General features: G+C 33.5%; 2 protein-coding genes across 6 annotated transcripts in view; both read left to right on the forward strand.

The window, feature by feature from the left end:
• Positions 1–23,343, forward strand: part of LOC100546043 (sodium channel protein type 1 subunit alpha-like) — a 107,461-nt gene extending 84,118 nt beyond the window's left edge. For all 5 annotated transcript variants that reach the window (XM_031554205.1, XM_019617154.1, XM_019617153.1 and 2 more), the window contains 5 exons: positions 19,129–19,302; positions 20,029–20,151; positions 20,441–20,722; positions 21,947–22,000; positions 22,779–23,343. In XM_031554205.1, the coding sequence (XP_031410065.1) occupies positions 19,129–19,302; positions 20,029–20,151; positions 20,441–20,722; positions 21,947–22,000; positions 22,779–23,057 (912 nt within the window). In that variant the 3' untranslated portion in view covers positions 23,058–23,343. The remainder of the gene's footprint in view (positions 1–19,128; positions 19,303–20,028; positions 20,152–20,440; positions 20,723–21,946; positions 22,001–22,778) is intronic.
• On the forward strand, positions 134–18,366 carry LOC100544870 (sodium channel protein type 1 subunit alpha-like). Its single transcript, XM_019617159.2, is given in 10 exon segments — positions 134–437; positions 1,055–1,204; positions 1,206–1,436; positions 2,971–3,103; positions 4,029–4,267; positions 6,995–7,168; positions 7,714–8,070; positions 9,889–10,341; positions 17,664–17,782; positions 18,278–18,366. Coding segments are annotated over 9 exon segments (2,067 nt in total). The 5' UTR covers positions 134–179; the 3' UTR covers positions 17,736–17,782; positions 18,278–18,366.
• Positions 23,344–23,668: the final 325 nt, after the last annotated feature.

Consider the following 23,668-nt stretch of genomic DNA (forward strand, 5'->3'; position numbering starts at 1 on the left):
AACACAAATCTATTTTGGCTTTTGTGACACATTTACAAATTATTATACAACCTTCAGAAATAAGTTCTTGGCATTCTTGAAAGATTTTGTAATTTTAAAGCATCTGGTAGTCCAGATATCTTTTTAATGTTACATTAAAATGTTTACTTTGACAGGCAATAGCAGCAGCTGCAGCAGAGATGACAGAGTTTGGTGGTGAAAGTGGACCTTCAGACAGTTCTTCCGAAGCATCCAAGCTTAGCTCAAAAAGTGCCAAAGAAAGGAGAAATAGACGGAAGAAAAGAAGGCAGAGGGAGCATTCTGGAGAAGAGGATAACATGAAAGATAGAAAGCTTTCAAAATCTGAGTCAGATGGCAGCATCAGAAGGAAAGATTTCAGATTTTCTTTCGATGGCAACAAACTTGCTTACGGGACTCGGCTCGCATCACCCCACCAGGTGCTGTGAATAGTTCAGTTTTATTGTTTGGATTTGTGGGATAACTATAATATTAAGAAAACTTCACTGTAACCTTGCAAAGTAATACAACATAGGAAAAGAATTCTCATTATTGTAAGTACTAACTGCATCTAGCAAGTGTCATTTTATTGCTTGGGATCTGGTGGTTCTCAACAGGGTGCACAGCAGTATAGAATTTTCATAGTTCATTTGAAATAGAAATTCATTTTTAATTCATAAAAGGAAAGTTTAAGTGTAATATATCAATGTTGAAGACTATGGCTATGAAGCTCTTGATATCTTTTAACATAATACATGATCTACGTGGATCATTAGAATTCCTAAAATCTTTATTTCCTCTCTAATACAGAAATAGAAATTGCTGTGGCCTCATGCATATTCACCTTCTGTTCTCCAAAGAATTGTTTTAAGTGTACTGTAAATTTACCTATTCAGATAATTCTCATCTCTCTTGCATACGTCCGAAGTGTACCTATGGTACTGTATTAAGAATAAAGATGGAAAATTCCTGGGGAATATAAATTAATATTATGAATAGATATCCATACTGTATATTTTAAATCCTCAGCCAGTGTATTTGTTTGTTTCCTTTACAGTCTTTACTAAGCATTCGTGGCTCCCTGTTTTCTCCCAGACGTAGTAGCAGAACAAGTCTTTTCAGTTTTAGAGATCATGGAAAAGAGATAGGATCTGAAAATGACTTTGCTGATGATGAACACAGCACATTTGATGATAACGGAAGCAGAAAGAGGTTCTCTTTTTGTACCATTGAGACGCAGTGAACGACGTGGTAGTAACATTAGTCAGGCCAGCAGATCGTCAAGAAGGCTGATGATGTTTCCGGTGAATGGGAAGATGCATAGCACTGTGGATTGCAATGGAGTGGTTTCTTTAGTGGATAGACCTCCATGTCTCTTGTCGCCTACAGACCAGCTTCTGCCAGAGGTGATAATAGACAAACCAACAACTGATGACAATGTAAGGAAATTTTTTTGTACTCCAGATTTTGTGATATTTCCTTATTGCACCAGAGAATGTTGTGTAGAAATGTAATGCTTTGGGAGTGATTGAGAGATTCTGAATGCCTTTGTACATCTTAGTGTAATGAAAATGTTCTTAAAATGATTCACTCAAAAGTAAGAGGCATGAAAATGAAAGAGAACAAAATATCATATTTTCATATACCTGCGTAGCAGGTAAATGCGTGCATCTCTATACTGAATAAAAATAATGTTGCACTGCTGAATCTGTTTCAGAATCCAGAATTAGGGTAGTCAACATTCTAAACTCTGCATATTCTTCATATGTTATTTAGATATTTTGTTTCTTTGTAGTTTTGGCCACCATTTAAATGTATTTCCTAATTCTCTGCCAGTAATCTGCTAGCTTTTACTTTATTTTCTCCACTATATATTATGGAAATATAGCATAGCCTTTTGGATTATGTTGTCAACTCCAAAATACATTTTTCTGAGTCTCAGAGATTATCTGAGTTTCTCACTGCCTAGGACCAAGGTCTAATTAAAGAATATTACGTGCAAATTCATCACTTTCTCCCTCTGGTCAGTCTTCTGTTTTGCCTGAATCTGCTTTTATGAATGGAGCAGAGGGTTTGGTCCTGGAAACAAAGAAGTTTTACCTGGGTCCCAGCATCTGAATATACGTCAGCCAGATTACGTAAAGTTATAGCCTTCTTGAACTCTCTTATATTTTCATTTTCATATATTTATTTAATGTATGAATAGGTCCATCCATGCTCGCACATCCAAAACTTTCTTTTAATTGAGATGTATTAAATGTTAGAATTCAGATTTGTAATTTCAGTTTTATACGATAAAATTTTTGTATGTATGTCCATTTGGAGGGTCAGATAGGACAGTCTTCTGTGATTTCTTATGTTGAAAATCATAAAATCAATCAGAGATTATAGCTGTTTAATGTATAGATATATTTAGTTTTTAAGCATAAGATCCAGGCTGATCTGTAGAAGTTACTTCTAGAGAATAATTGTTATTGCAGAAATTTCCTTACATAAATCACTTCTTATAAGTATCTTGTGATCAAACTGGTTTTGGAATTGAAGTATTGATAAAGAAACCATGAAACTGGGAGGTCTGATTTTTTTTTTTTTTTTCTGGTTCCCATACTGTAACAGGTTTGATCTGTTTCTTTGGCGGTGATCTCCAAAGTTTACTTATGTCTAGTCTGAAGTTAATGGTAATTAATTGTAATACAATTGTGATTTGGAAATAACATACCAAAACTGCTTTTTAGTACTTTATAAATTACTTAACAGTATTCAGAAGTATAACATGAAAATACCCACTTAAAAAGCACACACCAGGTTTATATTACAGTGGAAAAAATTCTAATGTAATTGCACAAACGGGAAGTTGTATATATTTATGAATTCATTGAAACTGAAGAGTCTTTCTAGTACCTATCCTTTCAGCATTTCTAAAGGTGAATTTAGTTTATCCTCGTCCCCTATCTAATTTTGTTTGTTTCATAGAGTACTACTACAGAAATGGAAATAAAAAAGAGACGTTCAAGCTCGTATCAAATACCGATGGATTTGCTGGAGGATCCCAATCTAAGACAGAGAGCCATGAGTATAGCTGGCATCATCACAAATACAATGGAAGGTGTGTTATAACTGCAGATAAGTAAATTTTCTTGACATATTTATACGTATGCATGTGTTGTATCACTTGCAAGTACAAGAGGCAAAAAAGAAATAGTCCTTCTTGAAAATAATTGATAGGAGGAAAGTGCATGTACATAGTTAAAGAAGTGAAGGAATCTGATAAGTAGGCTATGCTAAAAACATAATATAACAGATAAAATGTATGTGTTCTATACTAGTTCACACAAGAAGAATCTTCTTTAATTTGAGTGTGACAGACAACCAGAACAGGCTGAAAAGAGCGTCTCCAGAGAAAACCCTCCAGGACACCTTTGTGTGCAACCTACACCACAGAACTTGCTTTGTGGAGGAGGTTGGATGAGATGATCTCCAGAAATCCCTTCCAACTCTTACAATTCTGTGATTAATATTTAGCAATAGAATTACTAAAAGAAGTTTTCTACTAACTATAAGAAGATAATATTAAAATAAAGATTAGGCCTTAGTTAAAAGAAAGAGAGATTTTTTTCTTGTAGGATTATTTGAAAGTGACATTATTACTAACAATACTCTTGAAAAAGCTTGATAAGTTTTCAAAAACTGAAATTAATATTTTTTTCCTTGAAAATAATTGACATTTGTGATGATTGTGAAGTTGAAGTTTTACTGAGTAAAGTATCTCTACATATAATGATAAATTTTGAAACTGAGGTTGTTATAAAAATACAATTTTTTCAATTTTTAGCTAAAAATTCTTTAATGTTTTTCTTCTAATTTTATAATACCTTATCAGTCTGCAACTGTATGCAAGGTGAAGATTCCTCCAAACATCATTAATGATTCCAGAAATAAATACATGAAAAAGCAATTAAAACAAAAAATACTTCATTCTTGCTCTACTTTCGTTTCTTTTTTCTTTTTTTTCTTTGTTTTTTTCTCCCTAGAACTTGAAGAGTCCAGACAAAAATGTCCACCCTGCTTGTATAAGTTTGCCCACACATACTTAATTTGGAATTGTTGTGAGTTTTGGTTAAAAGTGAAGAGTATAGTTTCATTTATTGTAATGGACCCACTTGTTGATCTGGCTATCACTATTTGCATAATTTTAAACACACTGTTTATGGCCTTGGAGCATTATCCAATGACGGAGGCTTTTAACAATATACTTAAAGTAGGAAATCAGGTAAGTCCATCAAACTATATTATTTGATGCAATCTGAACATATAATCAAATAAAAATGAATTCTATTTAAGGGAGAAAGTATTATTATTATCATCATCTCACAAAAAAAAAAAAAACCAAACATGTTTAAGGTTTAATTGCACTAAATGAAGTCTAAAAATAATACTTGAGGTAATTGCATTAAAAAGTATAGTTTCCATACTGACATTCCTGCAAATATTTTTCATTGATCAGATTTTGGATGATAGAAAACAAAAGAAGAAATCTGATTTGATTTTATTCAGCATTACAAGAAATATAGGTGCTAAATTAGATCCTTTCTACTGTAAGCATCATTAATGAGAAGGTTGCTCCAAAAATAATGCCTTCACTCTTTATTATGTTGGCACACAACATCAGTAAGAGACATCGGTGATATGCTTATAAAGGTTGAATCTTTCCACCATTATTTCATTACATTTTGTTGCTTGTGACATGTGGCAGCAAAGGGTCAGTCTGACGTAGGAGTGTGAAACAAAGGTGTGTAACTGACTTCCCCCATGTGAATCAATTGCACCCATTGCCATTCATCACTGTTTTCTGAATGTTTGTCGAGACTATCCAGTGGATGTGAGCACAGTGAGACAGTGGATGGTGCATTTCAACAGTGATGACAGTGATGTGAAAGATAAGCCATGTTCTGGATGACCATATGCACGGAGGTGAAGAGCATCTTGAGCAGCTCATCTGCAGAAATCTACAGATTATGATCAGAGAGCTGTGTACAGACATGAATATCAGCTTCAAAATATTGGAAACATGGTGGCAACATTAAAATACTGCAAAGTTTGTGCCAGCTGAGTCCAACAAATACACAATAGCAAAAAGCGTATCATGTGTCGGTTTTTCAGGACTTATTGAACCAATACAAGGCTGAAGGAGACAGTTTTTTGGATTGTGTTATTAACAGTGACAAGATGTGGTGTCACCACTATCAGCCAGTCAAAACAGCAGTGAACGGTGTGGCTATGTATGGATTCCTCACTCAAATAAAAAGTTCAAGATGTACTTTGCCCTCAGCATGGAAAGTGGATGGAAACTGTCTTCTGGGATATGAGTGGGATGATCCTTCTGGATTTCCTGGAAACTGGAGAAGCCATTAAGTCTGACTGCTGCATTGCAGTGCTGACCAAGCTGAATGTTCGTACTTCCAGAGAAGACGACAGCCTTCCTCTTGCAGCACAGTAATGCCAGACCTCATTTTGAAGACAGTGGAGCACGTTGCCAATCTTGTCTGAACTATCCTACCACACACATCATATATTCCAGATTTGGTGCGTTTTAGCTTCCATCTTCTCAAGTTGAAGAAAGATGGACTGCATGGGCAACGTTTTCCTAGCAACAACACTATCATAGCAGCTCTGTAACAGTGGGTCTGCTGGTGCAGATTTTTGCTAGTGTGATATGCAATCTCTTGTTCATTGCTGGAGAAAATTCATACGTAATGATGGTGACTATAATGAAAAATACTGTTTTGTATCTGAGAATTTGCTCTATCAAATAGTGTTATTGTGCTCTTTATATCTTTTGTAGTTTTCATGGAAACAGGTAGGAGGCATTACTTTTGGAGGAGCCTATATAAGACCAGAAGTGTTGGATGTTGCTTTACATTACTATTTTGCACTGGTATTTTTTGTATTATCTTTGTATTTAAGAATGTTGCTTTGCCTGATCCATAACAATTGGAATACAAAGAACTTGTGTTTTATATTGAGTGTATGTAAATACACACGGTTTTATTCCCCATAAAGCAGGTCTGTAGGTGGCTTCAGTTGTTTTCTTATTTCTATAATGGAAATACTACAGGTCATCTGCTGTAATTCTCACCTATGCTTATTATAAGTGTTAATTCTTATTATTACAGTGTAGCAAAATCATAATTCTAGTACATTCTAGTTGAGAATATATTCAGCTTTGTTTACGAAGTTGTTAATGTCAGCACTTACTTGAATAGTATCCAGGTGTTTTTAGCCAATATAGAGGTTGTTCATTTGTACTTTTATAGTGTCTGCAGTTGATTTTTTGCTTTTTGAGCTGCTTTAAAGGCTACTGAATATTGTTGATTTTTTTAATATAATTTATCTTCCTAGTAAAACGTGATTGATGTGGTTCTATAGATGCAGGTGAGCATACATTTACAGTAAATACAATGGATTTCCTCTCTTCTCCAAAGCATTGTATGCTTCCTCTGTACCCTGTCAGAAGCAGAAAAGTTTAACTTCAAACGTGAGCCTGGACAAAATTGGCCTTTTTTGCAGTTAGCAAAGAGGAAGCATGCAGATTGTCACTGTGAATTCTGAAGAACTGATTTAATAGCATATCGCTCTCCACTTTGTGATCATTTCATAAATTTTCTACAATTTAGTTAAAGCAGCTTCCATTCTGGCAAGGTAATCTATCTTGCTGGGAAATATTCCTTTATTTAGACGTAGAATAGAGGGGGAGCAAACAGGAGGTGCGTTAGAGATGATTTATTCTTCATAAGATACTAAATGCATCTTAGGTTTAACTGAAAGTTAATCGAATTGCACTGCAACTCATTTTGATTTTGACACTTTTCTTCTCTGTGATAATTTTCCTTACTGACGTTCTGCTGTAAGAAAGTTGTCATTTTTATGTTGTTCTTTATTTTCTGGTGCAGCTAATTTGTAATCATTTAGAAATCAGTAATACACATTCTTCTTTTAGGTTTTTACTGGAATTTTTGCAGCAGAAATGGTTCTCAAGATAATTGCCATGGATCCTTTTTATTATTTCCAAGTTGGCTGGAATATTTTTGATAGTTTTATAGTTACCCTCAGTTTGGTGGAACTTTTTCTGGCAAATGTGGATGGATTATCTGTTCTACGATCGTTCAGATTGGTAAATAAATTAATGATTAAATGATATCTGCTAATGCATTATGCGTAGTAAATTTTAATTGTACGTATGCAAATAGAATTGTAGAATTTACACACTAATATATTACCAATATTACATTAATACTGTTTTTGTTTTTTTTTTTTGTAGTGTGACAGGGTATCTCAGCAAACAGGTTTTACAAAATTATTTACCATTGAATAGTATATGCTATTTTATGGTTCAGAAGCAGCAGTGTTTTTTAAGGAGAAGAGGTGTAATATTACTATAATTGTATTAACGTGGATGGGCAATAGTACAGTGTGCATATAATTTACTGTATATTGAGAGAGGATGTAAATAAATAAATTTTTGTAGTCTTGTTTGATGCCATATCTGAAAGTGACAAAAAAGTAACTTTTTTAAAATGTAAGATTTATAAATATCATAAATTACTTAATCTTTAAAGGATCAATCTTTTCCTCCTTCAGAAAAATGAATGCTTTATTATATTTCTATAGTATTTTTGTAACTACTTCAAATAATGTCTCTGTATTTTCATTTTTCAGCTTCGAGTTTTTAAACTGGCAAAATCTTGGCCAACTCTAAATATGCTGATTAAGATTATTGGCAATTCAGTGGGGGCGTTGGGCAATTTGACCCTGGTGCTGGCCATCATTGTGTTCATTTTTGCTGTGGTTGGGATGCAGCTGTTTGGGAAATACTACAAGGAATGTGTCTGCAAGATCTCCAGTGACTGTGTGCTTCCACGCTGGCACATGCATGACTTTTTCCACTCTTTCTTGATTGTATTCCGAGTGCTGTGTGGAGAATGGATAGAAACGATGTGGGACTGCATGGAGGTTGCAGGGCAGCCTATGTGCCTTACTGTCTTCATGATGGTGTTGGTGATTGGAAACCTAGTGGTAGGTTGCCAAAATAAATCAAGAATTCATGTAGAGAAAGAATGATAATGAAACAAATAATGAAGCAGTTTTGTAGCATTAACTATGTTATTTAAATATGTTTTTTTATGATTTTGAGTGCTGAGAATATGAATTCTGCATGTTATATTTCTGATCCTAAGTAAAATCCTGAAAATGGAGGATGGATCTCAGTAAAATTCAGGGGATATGAGTGAGAAGGAGAAGCATCATGTGTTCAGGGCTTTGTGGACTAATCTGGTTACTTAGAGTAGCATAGGCACCACAAATATTCACCTTGGATAGGAGTTTGCTATTGGCAAAAGCAGACTTAGAAGGGCATTTTCTTCTAATCAGTGGAGGCATCACTTGAAATTACACATAGCTAGTTGTTTTCTTTTTCTTTCTTCTTTCTTTTTTTCCCTGCTCTTTCCTGTCCAAAAGACTCCTTTAAAATTCTTTTACTCTGAATTTTATCCATTTTGAACCCTACTTACTTCCGACTTTTTACACAGTGGGAGAAAGGAAATTTGAGTAGGAAGGCGGTAGTATTGCTTAAAAACAGATTCAAACACTTCACATTTTCTTTCACCCCTATTAATTTTTTGCTTCCCAATTCTTAAGTGTTTTTTACAAACGGTTTAAAATCAGTACCTTCTTTTTCTCTGAAAGAGGAACGCATCAGACCAGTTTGTACATTGCCATGTATAAATTTGTCTTTTAAAACATGATTTATATTTATTAACTCACTAGTGTTTGAAACCTTAATCACTCAGCCTTTTACTCTGCTTTTCTCTCTGCCCACTGAGTCTTCCTATGAAATTCTACGTCTTTTCTTTAGGTAATTGACAGCAGCAAAAGAGGTTTCAAATTGGACATCTTGATTTCATTCTTTAGCAGTAAAATTTCTAATAGGAATAAGCTAAATAGTTTCAAACCAGTCATGCTACTTGTGGAACAGCCACTTGCTCCAGGATTATCTGCAAATCTATTGTCTTATAATGGAGAGAATGGGGGAATGAGTTGTCAAGCAACATATCCTACTCAAATAGCTTTTTATAGTATAGTTTCTTCTATACCAGAAGAGAGAACTTTGTGTAACAAAGTATCCATTTCTATAATTTTTTCACAGCATTCACTGTATTTTGATTTTATACTATAGCTCTACCAGAATTTCTTATGTGAATAGACAATCTCTACTATTTCTTCAAAGATCTGTTACGGAGTTGTCTTCCTGTATTCCCAATAACATAGTTTTACTCTGTCTTCAGAGTTGCCTAGAAGATTTTGGTCTTAAGACCTTAAGAGCTGCTACTCTACAGGTTAATTGGATACTGCTCTCTCTTGCAGTGGGAAGTGAGAGCTAAGTAAGAATTGAGGGAAGGGCTGCTTTATTTGTCTTAAGTCACATATAGCAAAATATTTGTGTGGGTTTGTACCAGCCTTTAAGAAAACCATTTCTGCATAGATCAGCTGTGCCTTGCTGCAGAGTGCTTCCCTGTGCTAGAGAAGTAAATGTTTTGGATCAGTTCAGTCAGTGTCGAATATATTCATTTCTGACCTTAATACCCTTTCACAAACATGAGCAGAAGGAGAACTTAGAAATGTTTGTAGCTTGTATTTCTATATGACTGTTGTCAAAAAGAAACTGCATTGCGTGTTGGACAGATGTTGTGCTTACATTATATTTACATTTCATTTATTATTTAATTTCCAGAATCACACAGTGGAGAACATGAAATCTAAGTTGTTTATAGTAAGTGATAGAAGAAAGATATGAATTAAATTAAAAAAACCCTTGTGTATTTTCTTTGTTTTCAGGTATTGAACCTTTTTCTGGCCTTGCTGCTGAGTTCATTTAGTTCAGACAGCCTTTCTCCTACCGAGGATGATAATGAAATGAATAATTTACAGATAGCTGTTGCAAGAATTCAGAAGGGAATAGATTATGTGAAGGAAAAAGTAGGTGAATATATTCAAAAATCTTGCTGGAGAAAACAAGTGGCTGCAAATGAAAGAACAGCAACAGATCAGTTGAGTGATGAAAAACACCATTGCATTTCCAACTGTACCATTGCTGAAATAAAGATAGATACAACTTACCACAAAAATGGGAATGGAACAGCCGATGTTATGGGAAACAGTGACTATCCATTGTTCATAAACAACCCAAGCCTTACTGTTACAGTACCGATAGCTGTTGGAGAATCTGACTTCGAACATCTAAATACAGAAGAGTTTAGTAGTGACTCAGATTTGGAGGAAAGCAAGGAGGTAAGATTTAAATGACTTCCATTTTATATGAATGAGTTTTGTGATCTTCTGTCATAAAACACTTGTTTTTGCTTATGGTAGTACTTTCTTGTTAGAAATAGAAAATGATTACAATTTTAGATTGCTGGACTGGACTGAGAATGAATTGTGAATTGAGAAACATGGAAGCTAAAGGCAAAATTATTTGAAGACATATGAAACCATTATAAAAGAGTTTTGAAAACTAGTCTTTTCCAAATTTTTCAGGTGGATAGACAAATTAATATTTAATTTTATTATTATTATATCAAATAATATTATTTTATATAAGAATAAATATTAAATATTATATAATAAGAATAAACAGACAAAATACATTGGTTTGGTATATGAGCATAATGTTTCCATGAAGTAAGGGTGAAAGTAAACTGCTGTTAAAAAAACAATTAATAGACATCTTAAAAAAATAAAAAATAAAAAAAAATTAATGCTATTTGCATCTGATTTCTAAAGCCTGCTGAATTCAGCTTTGTACAGGATAAGCTAAGAAGGTACTAACTCAAGTTAATTATAGCAGTGACAGTTTTCCAGTTCTAAATTTACATTATGGGGAAAAGCCAGGAGAACAATGGTAGTCTCATAAGGTGAAAATGATGTACGAAAAGGATGAGGAAAAAATGCAACTATTAATGAAAATATTTAATTTTTGTTGATGGGAATTTTGCAGCAGCCACTTCAAAGACATCTGCTTTACCTTAAACTGGGGCAGCTTTAGGACTGTCACTACTGATGCAGACATCCCTACTCCAGTCTAGATTGGTGTGTCTGGATTGTTTTGTTTTTGGTGTTTTGGGTGTTTTTATTTTTTCTTGGTTTGTGTGTTTGTTTTAAGTTGGCATTGAATTTGCCCTTATTCTTTTCAACTCGTTTTAGAAATGAGTTTGTTGCAGCCAAGTCTAATTAAATTTAATTTGAAAGGTGTAATAAAGTGACTCTTAAGGTGTTTCTTTTATTGTAGAATACAGTGAGTAACTTTACTGCATTTGTCAGGAAAAAAGCTATTGAAGTAGTGAACGCCTGATTTTGTCCATCTGCTTTTTGGAGATTCTGTTTCTCAATGCGCTATGTTGACCTCTCAGCTGAGAAGACCTTAAATTAACAAGAGACCTCTTAAAAACGAACATATACTCATAACTTGTTTTATGGTATTAGTTTTGCATTGTAGGGAAGCTATAATGTCTGTGAAATAGCTGCTACATCTTTTATTTACTGTTAATCAAAATGAAGAAAGCTGGCCTTTGTATGTTTGAAAATATCCTGGTTTTAGGGAAGGAATGTCTGATGAATTCAGGAATTCTTCTGCTTGATAACTGTTAAATCTACATCTTATATGTAAATTATGCAGAAGCTGAAGGCACCTGGATCTTAACTGTTCCGTATTTAAGAACTGATTAACAAGGTCTATTGCAATCCATAATGCACCATAAATCCATAGACTATTGATGATATTATTTACCTAGAAGTTTTCATGTTTGACCCAACAGAATTGAATTCTGTTTTGTTTTCTTTTGTCACATGGCTTCTTTCTGAAAGTGTATCCTAGATACACATTTAGCATGTAGTAAAGATTAAGAATAACTTTTCTTTACATTTCAGGCCAAAGTTAAACCTATGAGCCATAGCTATTCTGCTAATTTTATCTTTTTCAGTATGTCCTTGGATATTCCTGAAGCTCTAAGCAACAGTAATAAATGTTATGTTTTGAAAATGTGTAATATGTCTGGAAAGCACATATTTAAACGAGTATCAATCCATACTTCTATTGTTTCCGGAACTCAAACAACACAAAGGGTACCGTGTTTTAACTTCATTGCGTACCATTCTTCTCACAGGAATAAAATCAAGCTGGATCAGTCAAGAATGCAGCTCTGGTGCTTTTTAACCAGGCAGAGCAACGTGTCAGCACGTTTACACAGGTTATCTAAAAGAATCATACATATATACGATCACTATTGAGATTGACTGGCCTGCATGCTGCTCAGTTGCAATATATTTTTCCCCATCCATTGCAGTGTAGTGGAAACATGCACAGCCACTGAGTCCCATGACTCGCATCACAGCATGATTGGGGGGAGCCCCAACATGTTCCTCTGTCCTCGTTACATCTTTGATATTTTCTGTACTACTTCTGTTGCATAAGCTGCATGCTTTGTAGGCTTTAATTATTGTTAACTGAATTGATGTCAAGACTGTTCAGGGTCTAAAATGATTAGCAGCCTGTGGCTTTAAGAAAATGGAAAGGTAATCTTCATTTGTTCTGTTCATCTGTTGAATCATGTTTTTAATTGTCATGTAGTTACAAACATTTCGTGATTGTGTTCATTTGCCCAATGCCTAATGATCTTCTTTAATGTTACAGTTACGTGTATGCTAAAATGTTTATAACTTTCAATATAAATTGTCTCCTATTTATTCAAAATGGTAGGGTTTTTTTTGTTTTTTTTTTTTTTCTTCATTTATACTGCAGTTTTTCATTTAGGAGAAGCTAAAATAACAGAATGAAAGATATACTCCTGGGAACAATCAAGTCCTGGGAACAAGTTTCTTCTTATTATTATTATTTTGCATACTCCTTTTGAATGTAGTTGTTACAATGTAGTTATATTCTGCTCATGAAATTTATGTGTGCCTAACACTGGAAGTTAGTATTTCATATCATAGTAGCTTTTAATCATAAATAATTGTTTCATTGTGAATTTAGTTCAGTTGTACTTTTAAAGACACAAAAAATGAATTTAGGATTTAGATGTCTAAATCAATCTAGGCTTTTCTAAAAAATTAAAAATGAGAAAGATGAGCAAAAAAAAAACTAAAAAAAATATGAAAATAAAGAATAGGGCTACAATTAAGACAATTGTTTTTAAAAACAAGGTAGCAAATAATACCCTCACAAAACTCTAAACTCAGGAACTCAAAAACTATGAAACAAACATTAATTGGATCAGTTACATATTTCCTGTCCCTGATTATCTCTTCTGAATACGTGGGAATTTGCACTTAACATTTAGGGATCATTTTCCATGTAGTTTTTTTTTGTTGTTGTTAATGTGATTTTGTTGTAGTATCCCACGTTCTCTCTCATGTATTCTTTTATGCTGTATTATATATTAGAAGTATTTCAGGTCTCACTTTTGTGCCTTGGGCTTGCAAGCTGTTCAGGGAGATGGAATGGGAAAATATCTTCCTAACAATTTTTCTAACCATTTTAGAAAAGGTGCTTAAATGGGAGAGGAGAAGCCATTAGTGTGGCATTCTACTGGTGCTACGTATGGAGTGATGATTCAGATTTGGTGGATATTGTTTATGTGACCCTGCTCTGGTTTCAAGCTCCTTCTGCCATGAATTTGGACAGGTGTAGAACAGCATGTGGAATAGCAAACCAAGGGCTTAGGATATTTTAATTGAAAATTCTTGAATTTTTATTTGAAGCTCATATCACCTTATTATTACTAACATACTACATACTGAGGGAACAGTCAGGGTAGATGGAATAATGAGGTATTTCCTGCTCAAAATAGATTAAGCAAGGAAATACACAATTTATGGAGTGAAGGTGGTGTAACAGGTTTGCTAAGAGTTTCTGTTGCATTTCTACATAGTAATATTTATAACACACAGAAATACAGAATCCTGAGTTGGAAGGGACCTCAAGAATCATGAATCTCCAACCCTTTGCCACCAGCAGGGCCACCAACCTCCCCATTTAATACTATACCAGGTTGCCCAGGGCCCCATCTAGTCCTCTCAAGAGGGCTGTTACCAACAATTGTCTTTTAACTAGTAGAGATTTGTGAACTGTTCGCTCATTCTTTTGTCTTCCTTCTTTTAAGCAACACTAGTAATTTATTTTCTCATTTCTCTCTTTTAGGCATTTATTTATTTTTTCATTTATACGTTACAGGTTTTTTTCCTTTTTATTTCTGTCATTAACAGCTGTGTTAATGGTACATTTGCTCTTTGCTTTAACATTAGAGAACTATATTGGATTTTCCCTTACTATTTGAACATTAAAAATCGAACTATTTATAAGTTGATGTGTGGTAGGTTGCACCATGTGAATGGTCAGTGAGCTAATTATTATTTGGTCTCGTTGTGGAGTTTTTTTTGGTAAATTCATCATCTGCAATTTTCCATGCTTTCATTCGTTATATTTAAGATGATGCTCACTACAAATTTATCCTTTACTAATTACCTCAAGCAATCAAAAGTGGCTTCAGCAGGATAATTTAATGTCAATATTATTGTATTTGTGCCATTATACCTTCAGTTTCCTAAAAGAAAGAAAGAAATCCTGAGCTCCAGATATTGAACTTATACCACTACAGTAGGTTTTTGCATTTGGAAATAAATGTACTCAAAATCTGAGTAACTTTTCACTGCCAACAGTAATACTTCCATCTTAAAAAGAAAAAAAAAAAAAGTATTAATGAGGGAAATATTATATTAATGAGCAAAAATGTTTTAGCTTCTGATCTGCAAGCCTAGTCACCTAACCAACTTTTGAGTACATTGTTAATCCATTCAATCCACTGTTTAGTGTATAACCAGTGAGGCCGTCTTAACTTAGTTTGGTATGCTCTGAACGGCAGCTAAATGTTCTCAAAGGTGAAGTACAAACTATCTCTCCTAAAACTCCTCCCACTGGAGTATTCACAATCTGTTGAATCTCTGCAAACTTCGTGCTTAGCAAAGAATATAACCATGTCGAATTTAGTCAAAACAAGGAAGTTTTCTGTACATATTTCTTTTTTTTTTACTGCCAGTTTTGGTGGTGGTGATGTTGTTTGATATGAGTGAAAAATGTTTGTATGTCACATAAAGAAGGCAGCTGGAGCTTGATTAAACCTGTTACTCTTCAAGGCCGGGATTATAACTTATATCTTAGAAGAAAAAGTGAACCAGGCCAGCTATCTTTTGTGTTAGAATAGTTCATAGAGCTTCCAGTTTTCCCCTAGAGTCAAAAATATTTTTGTTTGAAGCTAAAAAAGTACTCTGTAATCTCTGATTTTTCTACTATGTAAGAAATGAGATACCTAACTTCTTGTTCTAACCACATTGCGCCAGAGGAGATTTAGATTAGACACAAGGAAAAACTTTTTCTCTTAAGGAGTAGTCAGGCACTGGAATGGCCTGCTCAAGGAGGTGGTGGAGTTGCCCTCTCTGGTTGTATTCAAGAGGCGTCTGGATAAGGTGCTACAAGATGGTAGCTACTGTGTTTTAGTAGCTTAGTGGGTAGTAATAGTGATAGGAGGATGGTTGGACTAGATGATCTTGTAGGTCCTCTCCAACCTTGTGATTCTATGATTCTTTTCAGTTTCTTTTATTTTTACAGTTGTTCTTCCATTACTGTTTGTAACACTTAAAAATCTGTATTCTTTCACTTGAATTCATATCATCTGTTTAGAAGGGTATATTAATTAGCTCACAGTTCAGATGTCCCAGAGCACTGAGTGTTTTTTGTAATTTCTACTAGCAATATGACACAAAACTTCCTTACTAGTTAAAAAAAAAAAAAGATGTGTAATTATTTTTGTGTTTTATAATTCAGCTCATAAATTCAGTTTTTCCACCACTGCTGCAGCATTTTGTAAAATATTAGCTATGTCATGGAATGATGAAAGCAGAATATTAATAAAATAATGCATTTATAATGCTCTTCTCAGATTCAGTAGGATTAGCGACTGGGAAAAGATTTGCTGTGAATATTTGTATTTTAAAATTAATGCTTCTAAAAATGAATAGAGATGTTTACATTAAACGTGATTAACTTTGAAGTTCTATTTCAGATCATTTTTAAACTAGCTGCAAAATAAGAAATATTATCAAATTATTTTTAATAAAAGTTAATACAGAACACTGAATTAGTTTCTCTTATTAAATAGTCTCTACCTTCTTTCACAAACATGTATGTATATAAAAAGTAGACTTTTCCTTCATTAAAAGTTTTGTTCTCACTCATTTTGAAAATGAGGTGTAAGTAGTTTAACTTGTCTGCTATTTTAAATACCTGTTAATTGTGTCAGTCTAGCAAATTCATGAAAGTGATGTAAATTGTACAAAATTCAGACTGTTTTACAAAGTGTGCTTACATCATTCCCTACAAACATTTACTTGTGTTTCAGTGAATCTGTGTCTGACATTATGTACTTTTCATAATGAGATCACAAAATGTCAGAGAATGCCGTGACAAAAACTACTTAGACTTAGTTTGGTACTCATACCTAGATCAGGTGTAAAGGACACCGCATTCTTTGTTTAAAATCTCCAGACTATGGACTGAGTGCAAGGTACATGGATATTACACGATAAAAAATAAAATTGAGCTTCTGCTTTTACTAGCATTTGTTTTAGTACTATTGCAATTATTTAAAAATATACAACCTTTTCTTTCAAGGTGTTTACTGTACAGGTATGCGTACCAGAGTAACAGGTAGTTTCAGAATGCACAATGTAATACATATGTGCATTGACAAAAAAAAAAAAAAAAGACTGCATAAATGCATATTAATGCCAGTTGAAATGTATTGGTCATACTTTTTTCCTATTCAAAACTTTTGAGTACGTTTGAAAAACACATAAGTGTTCATGTTGTAGTGATAACTATATGTTAAGATACAGCATGCATAATTCATTTTACAAATATGTTAGGGAAATGTTCAAATTCATGTTCAAATCTGAAACAGGATTTTGTATTAATCCTGGATTTTACTTAAGCATTTTCCAATCTACATAACAATCATTATGTTAAAACAAAAAGAATGCAAGTGTATTAATATTTATTAATCAATGGCAACCAGATTTTATTGCAAATTTGTCACATGCCAGAATTAGTTAGCTTGCACTATCAAGAACTTTGCTGTCAAGGTTGAGGAGATTGCTATGATGAAAGCAGTTACCAACATATATTATCTGAAGCATACAGTATAATTCATATTGATTTTAAAATGTAGAGACATAGATAAAATATAGAAAGAAAATAGTGGACCAAAAAAAAAAAAAAGTATTTAAAAATGTACTTGTTTGTAGTTACTTTTGAGGAATTCTAACATTGCATTATAATTCCGGAATTTCTGGAATTCAGTGAAATACTGCATAATACTACTATCTGCTGGTAGAAAGGACATGATTTATGCACATTTCAACAGCATTGACTGCTATATGTGGATGTTGGTGTGACAAGTGTTGTTCTTACTGATAGTGTGTTGCATGCTTAATATTAATTTCAGTTCTAAAAATATAAATAATATTTAAGTATAACTCCTACTATGGACTTTTATTTTCAGAAGATAAATCTTTCCAGCTCATCTGAAGGAAGTACAGTTAATTTGGCTCTCTTCGGAGAAGAAAAAGACTGAAACCGAACCAGAAAAAGCAGCAGAGCTACAGACATGTTTTACAGAAGGTATGAAAATGAAATTTGGAGTTAGCAATTGCATTTGAGTTGTTGGAAACAAGCATTTGCGGTTCAAGGAAGCTTTTTTGCCAGTGCAGCTCCAGATCCTGATTTAAATCTTAGAATGTGATTAATTCTGCCTTTCGGAGGGGCAAAAAAACGGAGCTGCAGGAAAGAAGGGGACAGACTTTTAGCAGGATCTGTGGTGATAGAACAAGGAGAAATCATTTCAATCTTAAAGAGGGGAGACTTAGGTTGGGTATAAGGAAAAAGAAATTACAGTGAGGGTGGTGAGAAATTGGAAGAGTTTGCACAAAGAGGTGGTATATGCTCCGTCCCTGAAGACTTTCAAGGCAAAGCTGGACCAGGCTCTTAGCAACTTGATCTAAATGTGGATGTCCCTGTTCATTGCAGGGGAGCTGGAGAAGATGACCTTTAAAGGTCCCTTCTAACTCTAAGGATTCTATTCAAAAACCTTATAATGGCTTGTCATTGTATTGTTAGGCTGTATACAGAAGTTTAAATGCTGTAGATGTAATATGGAAAGCAGAAGAGGAATAATTTGGTGGAACCTTAGAAAAACTTGCTACAGGATAGTAGAACACAACTGGTTTGAAACATTCATTGTCTTCATGATTCTTCTCAGCAGTGGTACTCTGGTAAGTAGAATATACACCCATAGAAACTGTGTCTATAAGGAATGTTTAAACATATGTTAAAACATATTTATGTTCACTAAGGAAAAACAGAGTTGATTAAAAAGAGAGCTTGGAACTAAGTTCCCAGAATATTTTCCCAGTGCATATAAAATCATTAAAATTCTGTTGTCAAATAACCTTCTGCAGGTCAGTTATGATGAATACAAGATGATACATGTGTGAAAGGGTGCTTATCAAGAGGATTACACTTAAAATCTTGTTGAGAAAATTAGAACAATAACTGGAACAGTTATTCAACTGTAAATTAAGATTGTCTTCAAAAGCAGTATGAATACTGATTTGTTCACGTTCTCTTATTTTTCTCTTCTGTTGTTTGTATTTATTATCATTGGGAGACTGCCTTCTCTTTGAGGGCTTATCAGAGTGACAGGTTGTAATTCCATGTTGACTATTAATCAAATTTTTTAAAAAACTTGTTTGTCAACTTTACTCATTATATTGTAATCCCATTATCAGGAGATAATAAATTCTAAAACTTATGCACTTTGTCTCTGCTTATGCTGGCTTTTCAAGATAAAAAAAAAACAAAAAGTTGAAAAAGCAATTTTTCTTTGCCTTTTTTTCATGAGTTCTTATGGCTTCTTAGTTTCCAAAGTCCTATTAATATCTGACTTACATGCAATCCGTTTTTTACAGGCTTTTGAAGATATATATATTGAACAGCGCAAGACTATCAAGGTCATACTGGACTATGCTGATAAAATCTTCACTTACATCTTTATTCTGGAAATGGTGCTAAAATGGGTGGCGTATGGTTTTCAAACTTACTTCACTAATGCCTGGTGCTGGCTGGACTTCTTGATTGTTGATGTAGGTATTATTGTCTCTCTGTAACCTATTTCTGGTGTATAGCCTGATCATTTCATGCAACTCCAATTTGATATGTAAATATGCAGTGAAGAATACAAATTGAGTTAAAAATAAGAGAATGATATATTGATGAATGAGTTTCCATTGTAATTATGAAATGAGTAATTAAATACTACTTCATTTATATGTTATTGTTAACTCCATCTCTTTAGTCTCCGTCTTGCTGTTTTGGGTCCCAATCAGTGAGGTGTATTATCTGAAAGGATTTCAGTCTTCTGTATTCATTAACAGAGCAAGGAGGAAGCAAACACAGAAGGGAGATTGAGGGAGCACGTAGGTTGGAGTAGGACAGCTGATTCTGGGCTTAATGACTTACTGGTGAAGCACTGTGAAGATTGGGATGTCATGAAGACATTAAAAGACGAATGGGAGGGCAAGGAGGCAACAATTAAAAGGTTTGAGGAAAACAGAGAGTAATTATGGCCAAATGCATCACTTCAAAAAGTTGTGAATCAGCATTCTTCATTTTGACTAGTACAGTACTTACTATTGTTTACTAGGTTGCAAGACTTAACATTTTTTGTTTAAATTATTCTGAATTTTACAGACAACTTTATATTCCCTTTTTTTTCTCCCCCGATATCCAGATCAAATTTATCTTCCTGCTAGGCATTACATTTTTATTGTGAGGATACTTGAAAAAAAAATTTTTTTTTTTTCTTCTAGGTCTCCTTAGTTAGCTTAGTAGCTAATGCTCTCGGTTTCTCAGAACTTGGTGCAATTAAATCTCTCCGAACATTAAGGGCTTTGAGACCTCTAAGAGCTTTGTCACGCTTCGAAGGAATGAGGGTAAGTAAAAAGGAGATCATGTAATAATGTGCAAAACAATTTCATAAAAATGTCGTAATAAACTATTAAATCACTGAGAAACACTGAACTGCATGTGCAGTAGCAAGGCAAACAGTAGTGTATGACTCTTATGTTTTTCCTTTTTTTCTATGCATTATTTCAATATATTTTGATGTTTTACTTACATCTTTTATTTCAGGAAAAAAAAAAAAACAACTTGATCACAGATATTTAGGTATAAATGTAAGCATATAGTTTCTAAAGTTTTTTTTCTATGTTTGTTCACTAGGTGGTTGTGAATGCTCTTACTGGAGCAATCCCATCCATAATGAATGTGCTTCTGGTTTGTCTTACATTCTGGCTAATTTTCAGCATCATGGGAGTAAATCTGTTTGCTGGCAAGTTCTTTTACTGTGTTAACACCACAACTGGAATTCAATTCAAACCAGATGAAGTTGATAACAAAACTATGTGTGAAAATCATAGGAGCACTGCATCAGATGTTCAATGGAAAAATGTGAAAGTAAACTTTGATAATGTTGGAGCTGGTTATCTTTCTCTGCTTCAAGTAGTAAGTGTATAAATTTGGATAAATTTTTCCAGCTTAAAGTTGTGTAGCAGTAGCATTTAATTCCATAATTTTCAGTGTTATTTTACAATATATACATAAAGTATTTTTGTTCTATGAAGCTATTTAGTATTGATTATGGTAACAATCTCATAGATCCTATAGATGTTTTGGAAGAAGACAAATATCTAATATCTTCCAAATAAACATAAGGTTCCTTTGCATCCAGCTACTCATTTTCCAATTCTATAGAAATAAAAAATGTAAAAATGTCATCTCTCCTTCCCCATCCCCCTTCTCCAAAAAAAACAAAACAAAAAAACTGGGATTTTTTAAAAATTATTTGCTTGATCCATTAAGGTGTTAAGGCAAGTTGATGCAGATTTTTAGCATCATACTCAGATACACTGGGTAGGGCTTATTCAAATAATGATATTGTGGGTATCTCCATGTCAATTACACATTTCACTATTGATATGGAAATAAAGAGATGAAAGAAAATGATTTTAAATTCATTTTTTTTGTTTCTGTTCTTCCTGTTATTCTTGATAGCTGCATTCCACCTGCAACACGTATAAATTGGAGGCAGTAGGACAGAAACTTGCATTCTTAATCAGGTTCACTTGACAAACTGCTTCTGGGAAAACATTTGTGTTCATAAGTACTTGGCCATTATTCTGTCTTTTAAACTCTCCAGCTGGTAGTGGGTAGTTAGTGTTATGCGAGTAAGCTGGCAGCTGATTGCTCCAGGGACAAGTAGTAGTATTTCTAAATGGCACTAAGCAATTGCATAATTTAAGAAGATTTCTTGGGACTACTTACATTCTGGACTTTCTTTTAGAATTACTTACATATTATGTCTGAAAATGCCAACCAGTGGTGACATTCTCCAGTTTCTGTTGTCAGAAATTTCTAAGAGCTGAGAACTTTGTTGTAAACTGCAGTCTTTCTTGAATGCTCAGATATTTATTTCAACTCTCTCCACATAGAATTTACATGAATTTTCATGAAGATTATAATCTGTTCAGCGCTTATCTATTAAGAAGGAATATTCCACAGTAAATTAATTTTTTGAATAGTTCATTTCTTACCACCATCCCTTAACATTTACTGCTACTTTTTTGTACAAGTACATTGCAAAAAGGTTTTGTAGTTCAGAATGCTTAAAATATTTGATGTTTCTTCTTATTTGAAGCTCTGTTGGAAACTAATAAACTTTGTTTTTAGGCGACATTTAAAGGATGGATGGAAATCATGTATGCTGCTGTTGACTCTAGGGATGTAAGTGCAATGTAAAATTTACCAATTTTAAGCCAATCAGATTATTTCTTGAGTGGTAATTGAAATAAAGTAACATATTAAAAAAAGAAAAAACAACATAAAATCTTGATTTTTTTTTTTTCTTTATAGCTTCTAAAGTTAGACCTATTAAATATATTATTGGTTATTATTAGTAGTTAATTTCTACAGAAATTAAATGCATATACTTTTAGTAGGTAAAGTATGCATAGAAGTACTAATACATATATAAACTGAGTAATGTAACTAGTAAAATTTAGTTTTATATGGATGTTTATAACTGAGGTTGTATAGAATGGATTTTTCCTGTTCTCAAAAATAATAAAAAAAAAGCTACCTGCAGTAGCTAATTCAAAGACACACTCCCATGATCTGAAAAAATAAAATGGCAGAACTTTGCCTGTTTTAATGCAGGTATTTGTTTGCATCTTTTGTCTCTCTAGCTCCTTTTTGTATAAAATCTACAGCAAGTGAATTACTTTTGAGATTTGCATACTTCTTTCAAATTTAGTAAGCGATATATGACCTTAGAGAGGAATTGCAAGTATTTGTATGCAATACAAGATATTGAATAAATTTACATGATCAAAGATTGAACAAGTTTAGGGTGTTCTCCAAAAATAACTGTTCCACTGCACCCATTCTCCTTCTTTGTTGCTGTCTGGCTAAACAAAGCTTCTGTTTCTTCTCTTCTTATAGTATTCTATACTTTGTTTTTATTGTTGGTGGTGATGTATTTTTGTTTTTCTGTGTTACATAGGTAGAGAAACAGCCCATGTACGAGTATAACCTGTACATGTATCTTTACTTTGTTGCCTTTATCATCTTTGGATCCTTTTTCACCCTAAACTTGTTCATTGGTGTCATCATAGATAACTTCAACCAACAAAAAAAGAAGATAAGTGTCAACATGTTTCATTTTCTTCATACTTCATTGCCTTTAAGTGTTATGCAGATCTATACAAAGATCTTGGAACTATTGCTCAGTATTATTGCTCAGGAAGATAAAGAGTGCTGGTTAACTGTCTTGAGTTGTTAATGAGTTTGCAAGAGAGAGAAAATTATTGATGTTTTTTGGTTGTTTTGTTTTTGTTTTGTTCTGTTTTGTGGGGGATTTTTTTTCCCTCAGCTGAAATGGTTTCTATTATTCAAAGGAGCATAGGTTCATTCCACAAGGATTAAAATAGATTAAAACGCATCCTATGATGGCAAGTTAAGTTCTATTTGCTATCTAAACTCTGAATGTTTTCTATGGTAGGCTTATTTTTCTGTATATGAATGGAGCAGAATTGTGCTGGAGTCTTGTTTACCAAAAAAAAAAAAAAGTGCCACTAAATAATAGCAAAGTAAAACATAATTTCTAAGAATCAGAGAGGCATTTCATAGACTCACTTGCAATTTCAGGTGATTTGTCAAATTTCATTCACTGTGCTAAAATAAAGATACTGCTAGACATATTGCATTGGAAAATTCTGGTGTTTCCATATATATCCTAGGCAGAAATCTACAAACACTTCTTTTCATCTCTTAATCTCTTGACGCCCTCTGTTAAGCTAAGTCTAATCCTGACGATAAATTTGCAAGATAATCATGGCTGAATAGATCCAGTGGAATGTTTTCTTTCATGTTATACAAAAAAAGAGTAAAGCT

This window comes from Meleagris gallopavo, chromosome 7, assembly GCF_000146605.3.
Source record: "Meleagris gallopavo isolate NT-WF06-2002-E0010 breed Aviagen turkey brand Nicholas breeding stock chromosome 7, Turkey_5.1, whole genome shotgun sequence".
NCBI lineage: Eukaryota > Metazoa > Chordata > Aves > Galliformes > Phasianidae > Meleagris > Meleagris gallopavo.